We start from the raw sequence: 7,312 nt of genomic DNA on the forward strand, positions 1-7,312 counted from the left end.
AGCTTCCTCATAAGGTTTCTACCTGCAGGTGCCTGACCGGTTTCTGGACAGGCAGGTTTATGAATAACCACAGCAAACACACAACAAATACACATTTCTCACCAGTCCTGGGAGTCTCACTCCTCCCCATGGGTAAGGAGAACAGGGGTCTGGCACAACTTTCCTGGGTTTTGACCAAGTGTGAGGATTCCCTTTTCCGTGGGTCTCAGGTGCCCAGCTCACCTTAGCGATGCACTGTTGGCAGCCCCTCCTGCTAACGTTCCCCTCCGTGACTATGCACTGAGCCCAAGGCAGAGGCTGCAAACTGGCAGAGGCTTGTTTGGCCCACACAGTTTTTAAAAAACGGGAATTAGTTATCAGCATTTAAAAATTGGGAAATTTCATATAAAAACCCAGATTTATGGCTTCTCTTAAAATAAAACAAAGGCCATGGCAAGCATGGGCCGTCATTCCTGCAGGATCTGAGTGATGGCTGCCCGCTTCACCCAGGGCAAGCGCTGTCCAGCTCAGCCCAACCCCCACAGCTGCCTGTTGTCTCATACCCGGACAGCTTCCTGGCGGACCTTTCTCATCTGACCCTGTAGGCAACTGAATTTGCACTCCTGGACCTAGGGCACCTCCTGAGATCCAGCAGAACAGGGTTCCTCTGGCTCCAGGGCTGACTTTAGAACCCTGGAGACTTGGGTCTGTTTCATAAACCCTTTTTCTATTTCAGCAACTGAAACTGGCTGAAAGCAGAAGAATCATTTCTTTTGAAGGTGACACCCTGCCTGCTAGAAAGAGCCCTGGGCTTTCAGGCAGGAGAAAAAAGCGAAAGCCCCACTGCTTCCTGGGGGCCCAAGGACTGATTAGAGAGCTGATGGTTTTTTCTCACCCTACTTGGCCTAATGTGGGATGCCCACTGCTTTTCTCCCTACCTCTCCTCCCCCATGCCCCCATGGCCACCCACGTGTGGCACCCATGCACAAGCTGCTTGCACTAATTTATTCTGTTTTGTGTTTGCTCTGGACGAAGCCTAGCACCAAGCCGTGAAAAACTGGGCTGCCAGAAGAGCCCTTCTAGTGACAATAACAGACAGCGGCTGACTTCAGGGGAACAAACCCAGCACAGGTAGAAAGAAGTAGAGTTCTAATATTCTTCCAAGCCACTTATTGCAAAACTAGCATGCTTCTTCCCTAGCATAGGTTGTGCCCAAGAAAAGGTGAGGTCAAATTGCTCCTTGTAAACATGAGAGTCATTACATCATCTAAAGAACTGGGGAAACTTACCCAAAACGGAGGTAAGATGGTGGGAACTCAAATCCTGCAAAACTAGCTTCAGCCTCAATATCCAAAGGAGAAGGAAAGACAGGCATTTGCTGAGCTCTTAGTTAAGAACATTCACACGCATCACCTCAATCCCCACAAAAATTTCTTGAGGTGGGAACCATCACCCTGTTTTTACAGGAGCAAACTGAGGGTGACAGATGTTAAGAAACTTGTCCACGTAAGCAGAGCACCAGGACTTGTCTGAATCCTCAGTCTGTCACTCAGGCTCTGCTCACAGGCTACCTCCCCCAGTCACCCTCCCACATCTCTGTTTTATTTTTCTTCATAGCTATTATCATACGTGCTACTGCATGATACATTCATGTGTGCATTTGTTTTCTGTCTGTCTCCCCAAAGAATGTAAGCCCTGGGGCAGAGATTCTGCCCACCTTGTTACTGCTGTTTGCCTACCTGGGGAACAGCATCTGGAAACTAGTGGACCGTCAGTGTTTGTTGCTGGGCTGACGGGAAGGGCAGCTCTATCTGCCTCACCACACTACTGTCAAAAGTATTCCTTCCCTTATCTGCTCCTTTCATTCCTTCCCCTCAAAAATGCACAATCTCCCTTCCACAAACCCCAAACACCAATCTCAGAGGCTAAATAAAACTACATAAAGATGGCAATGGCTCCGTGTCCCTTGGAAAGGGGTTGAAAAGAAGCTCAAATTTCTGGAAATCCAAAATATTCTGCTGTGTGTAGAGGCAGGCTTGCTCCTACAATGGCAGAAGTGTTCACACTGAGGAGGAAGCGATGGCTTATTATGGACTTTCTCCTTTCTTTTTTTTTTTTTAGGTATGAGGACATCTTTATTTTTCTTTCTTTTTTTTCTGTAAGCGCAGTTCTTTTTTTTCCCCTCACTTCCCCCCCCCCTTTTTTTTTTTTTAGTTTCAGGTGTAGACTTTCTCCTTTCTAAGGCGGGAAGTCTTTGGCTATCTCTCCTATCCTACACTCATGTCATTTTGCATCCAATCAAGTGCCTGGAGATTTGGGATGCTGCAGCAACACCAGTGGGATTAATTAGAAAGTAGGTGTGGCACCGAAAGCATCCCAAAAGCACAAACCCTTCCTCAAAGATAAAGTAAGGCTAAGCCAGACCAGTGGCTCCCACACTTGAGTTATCTAGGACAATAATTCTTAAAGCGGGGTCCCTGGACCAGCAGCATCGGCATCAGCTGTGAATTTGTTAGAAATACAAATCCTCAGGCCCACCCCAGACCTACTAGAATCAGAAACTCCAATGTTGGGATACAGGAATCTGTTTTAAGAAGCCTTTCAGGTGACTCAAATGTATGATAAAATTTGAACAGTACTGTCTTAGGGGACTAAACATACATAGATTCTTGAGCCCTGGAGAGCCTAATTCGGTAGGCCTGGGATGGGGCCCCAAGAGATTTCAAAAGCTTCTGAGTTGATTCGGACCTGCAGCCAGATTTAAGAACTACTAACCTGAGGACTCATCTTTCCCTGGCCCAGGATAGTTTTTTCAGTTTTAAACCCATCTCCCACTCTCCCCCAGTCACTCACTCACCACACAGCGCAATGATGTGGCTGCTATCTTCATGCACAAACTTCCTGGTGACAGCCTCCTCCATGATTTGCTTCACCTGTGGACAAATGGGCAGCATGGTCGTTCATTTATTTTTCTGATCATAGGCCTGTGGGCAAGTAAATAGCTTGACTCTGCCCTCCTGTCTGGGTTCAGATACTTGCACAGTATACGATAGGGATGGGAGGGGTGGGGAAGCAAAGTTTCTTCAGCACAGACAGCTCCAAGCATCTTGGAAAGGCAACCAGGAAAAGAGGTAATATAAACCCACCAACCAATCAGTGCAGACATTCGAGCCCAGGAGGAAGTGCCCTGCTGTGGAGAACAGGGATAGGACGCTGTTTGCACATCTGTACTTAGCTGGAGAAGGGCTTCTGGGCAGACACACTGTCCTTTAGAGACAAACTGTCTCAGTATAGGCTGCAGATAAACAACCTGTCCCTCCTTTTCTCGCCCTTCTCTGAGATTAGGGATAGGTCCATCCAGGCCTCAGGGACACTCTCCACAGGCTCACAAGCCCAGGCTTCTTTCTTGTTTAGATAAAAACCTGAAGTTTGGGCCGGCCCGGTGGCTCAGGCAGTTGGAGCTCCGTGCTCCTGACTCCGAAGGCTGCCGGTTCGATTCCCACATGGGCCAGTGGGCTCTCAACCACAAGGTTGCCAGTTCAACTCCTCGAGTCCCAAAAGGGCGCCCTCCACTACTAAGATTGAAAGGACAACAACTTGACTTGGAAAAAAGTCCTGGAAGTACACACTGTTCCCCAATAAAGTCCTGTTCCCTTTCCCCAATAAAATCTTTTTAAAAAAAACCCCCCAAAACCCTGAAGTTTGAGTTCCTACCTGAATGTAAGTTTCTAAATACCTTGTGAGGTAAGCAGTCACATCTTTAAGAAAACAGTTAAACACACACACACAGATACACACACACCTTTTTTTACTGACATATAGTAAACATATAGAAAAGGGGGTGTATATCATAATTATACAGCTTGATAAATTTCAAACTAAACACACCTGTGAAACCAGCATCCAGATCAAGAAACAGAACATGTGACCTGTACCCCAAAACACCCCCCATTCTGCCAAGTTTCCTTCTAGTCACTAGTGGGTACTCAAGGGTACCCACTCTCCTGACTTCTAACATCAGAGAGTAGTTTTGCAGGTTTTTGTGCTTTTACTAGATGGACTCACTCAGTGTGCAGTGTTTTGTGACTGCGTTTCTCTTGCTCCCCGGTGTGACTGTGAGATTTGTTCACATTGTGTGTAGTTGTGGATTATTCATTCTACAATGTGTGAACACGCCACAACTGACTGGCATTTTGGTAGTCTCCCACTTGGGGCTGTTATAAATAGTATGGCTATGAAATTCTGGATATGTCTTTGGGTGAACATAGGTGTTCATTTCTTTGGATTTATATTTTTAGGCAAGGAATTTCTGTTGTATATTTTCCATTTTACTAGATTTTGCCAAATTGTTTCCAGAGTGGTTGTACCAATTTACACACCAATAAGCAGTATATGAGGTTCTAGTTGCTCCTAACACTTAAACCAAGCACTTTTGACTTCCTGAGGGAACCTGCCAGGAGACAGATATTAATCCTGGAAGTTAGAGGAATGGATTAGCTCAAACCCAGTGTAAAATCTTCCAGATAAAGTAAGCTCTGGGCAGAGCTGGCCTTTGCCATTCTTTGGACAAGGCCAAGGCATGCAGTATCCTGGTGCTGCTCTTGCTCCCAAGCCCTTCACCTAGGATTACAGAGTTTGGAGGGTGGTAGAGTTTCTAAAGTCTGGGGCGTAGGGAGAAAGGAGATGAAGGCTCCTCACTGCTGGAAAGTGCTCATGGTTAGCGGTTAGGTAAAGGGAGTTCAGCTCGATCCTGCACTCTAAACTCTTAAAGCTTCCTAGATTACTTCCCAAGGAGTGTTTGCATTAAACAGAGTACAACGTCACAACTCAAAGACCTATAGGCATCTGAAGCAAAGCAGAATTTTAGGTTCGGAGGACTTACAGATGCCCCTAGAATGATACCAGAGGTCTTTGTGAAAGGCCAGCCTTGCCTACAATTAATTATCCGCACTATCTCTACTTGTAGGAGAAGAAAAGATAAAATCTCTTAAAATCAAACACTCAAGGGGGAAGAGAACTAAGTGTTCAGCACAGGTGGCATATTCTGGACAGTTCTCACACTTGTTTAGGAATCATTCTTGGAGTACAGACAGCCTTCTAAGTACCGAAAAAAGAATTACTGTCTTCTCAAAAATCTTTCCTATCATCCCTGACCAACCCCAACCTTGGATCACATCAACAAACCTAACCCCTCTGTCCATAGTTAGGGTAATGGCTACTTTTTCGTTCTTGTTTATTCTGTTCATATAAGTCTCTATCACTAGATTGCTTGTTTCCTGAGGATAATCACTGAGACTTGAGACTTCTCTTTTCTTTGGGGAGATCGCAATTGGGGCTTATATTGTAATTTGATATACTCTTGGCCTAAAAAACTCTTTCTTGGCCACTTCACAGCAAAGGCACAATGGAGCTTCCCATACACTGCTAGCAAAGTGATGGCTTCAACCACTTCTTTGCCAACGAGAAGGAAAAGAGCAAGTGTTAGGGTACAATTGCTGGGCCATAATTAATGCATGAAAACCATCTAGAGCCTTCCAAGATTTCATGAGAACTCAGTCTTCTCCAATCCTGAAACTCTAAGAGGGGGTAAAAGAACCAATATGGTAAACTTTTATATATGAGGCAGATAATATTATCTCTATTTTATTTTATTTTTTAAACTTTTATTTATTTGTGTTTTTCTAGGACCCATCAGCTCCAAGTCAAGTAGTTGTTTCAGTCTAGTTGTGGAGGGCACAGCTCACAGTGGCCCATGTCAGGATCCAACCAGCAACCCTGTTGTTAAGAGCACCGCGCTCAAACCAACTGAGCCAACTGGCCGCCCCATTATCCCTAGTTTAGAGATGAAATAATTGACACTCTGAGAGGTTAAGTAACTTATTCGAGATCACACAGAGCCAGGGGCAGACTATTCTCAAATTTATTCATTCCCACCAGATCTTGCAGTCTCCAAGATCAGTAGATTTAGTTAATAAATAGCCATTGAGTGCCTACCGTGTGCTAAGCACTTGGATACAAAAGTAGTGGACAAAACAGATGGTTTTCCTGCCCTCATGAAGTATACATATCTGGCAGACACAGAGGTAGGGGAGAGTTATTCATGGCCCCAGAGGCCTAATCTATTCTAATTTACTCTGCGGGTTTGAGCTCTCCAGCTCTCATATGGGGGTGAGTCATTCATATGCCCCCGCCCCTCTACCCATGAAATCGAAATGGGTTTAGGGCAGGGTCAAGGAAAGGACATTAGCAGAGAAGGACTCATCTCGTTCTGATATGGGGAGGCTCCTCAAAAGCGGGAGAAATCTGAGTCTTAAAAACCATTATCAACCTCGCCCACCGCGTCGCCGGGTAAGGAGGTGGGCGTGGAGTGAGAAGCAGTGAGGTGTGCGGTGAACCCTCCTGCAGCCGCCACTCATTTCCCAGAAGGATAACAGAGTGGGGTGTAGGACAAACCGGAGCTAAGCCCCAAAATCACCCATTCAGCCGCTCTAGGAGACCCGCGCGGGGCCCCGCCCCCTCCCCACGCAGCGCCGGCAATGAATGGGCAGCTCTGGCTCTCTAGAAATCGCCGCCACCCCTCCCCCGACCTCGGTCTCCCAGCGCTGCTGCCGTCACAGGGCGGGGAGCTGCGGGATCCCGGAACAAACAAGACCCGGAGCACTGGCCAAGACCCCCTCGGGCAGAGGGGTGTTGCCCCCTGATCCGCGAGAGGAGCAGGAGCCGCAGCCAGTCCAGAACTCCGCCCCCGCCCGGCCCAGGCCGGGGCCAGCAAGCGCCAGCGCGAGGGTGCGCACGGACCTTTCCGCCCCCTGGGCCGCGGGGGCAGAGACCAGAGACCCCCGGGGGTCCTTGCCCCGACTTTACCTCCTTTTTCACGTTCCACAGCAGCTTCTCTTTAACTGCGTCCTCCGCGCTGCCCATGGTGCGGCGGGTGGCCAGTAGGCTGTGCCGAGCGGCCCCCCAAGCCCCACGCTGCCCTCGCCGCCTCCGCGCCTCGGCTCAGCGCCACACGCGCAAGGCGGAGCCCCCGCCTACCGCGGTCCCGGCCCGCCGCCGCCGCCGCAGCCACTGCCCGGTGCTCGGCTCCGCAGCCATCTTCCGAACCCCGCACAGACGTCAGGCGCCTGGCCCGGCCCCTTCCCACAGCCGGGAGCGGGGGGTGCACTGAGCGAAGGGGGGGTCGGGGCGGGGGCAGGCTGCGCGCGCCTGGGGGCGGCCAGCCCGGGAGCGCGCCACGCGGGCCGCTGTCATGGCAACGCGCCGGCTCCACAGCCGAGGGCGCGAACCCGCATTGTGAGCGTCTGCAGCCAGGCCCCCACAGCGACCCGCGGGG

The 7,312-nt window shown here is 49.1% G+C and overlaps 1 protein-coding gene across 5 annotated transcripts in view; it reads right to left on the minus strand.

Annotated features, from left to right (window-relative positions):
* The window catches only part of SGSM2 (small G protein signaling modulator 2), a 31,962-nt gene extending 24,877 nt beyond the window's left edge, over window positions 1-7,085 (minus strand). For 2 of the 5 annotated variants that reach the window (XM_033091314.1, XM_033091310.1), the window contains exons 1-2: window positions 6,844-7,085; window positions 2,837-2,912 (exon numbers count right to left, since the gene is read on the minus strand). In XM_033091314.1, coding sequence (XP_032947205.1) covers window positions 2,837-2,912; window positions 6,844-6,900 — 133 coding nt within the window. In that variant the 5' untranslated portion in view covers window positions 6,901-7,085. The remainder of the gene's footprint in view (window positions 1-2,836; window positions 2,913-6,843) is intronic. The other 3 variants (XM_033091311.1, XM_033091309.1, XM_033091312.1) reach the window with 2 other exon arrangements.
* Between the last annotated feature and the right edge of the window lie 227 nt (window positions 7,086-7,312).

This window comes from Rhinolophus ferrumequinum, chromosome 21 (assembly GCF_004115265.2).
Source record: "Rhinolophus ferrumequinum isolate MPI-CBG mRhiFer1 chromosome 21, mRhiFer1_v1.p, whole genome shotgun sequence".
Classification (NCBI taxonomy): Eukaryota; Metazoa; Chordata; class Mammalia; order Chiroptera; family Rhinolophidae; genus Rhinolophus; species Rhinolophus ferrumequinum.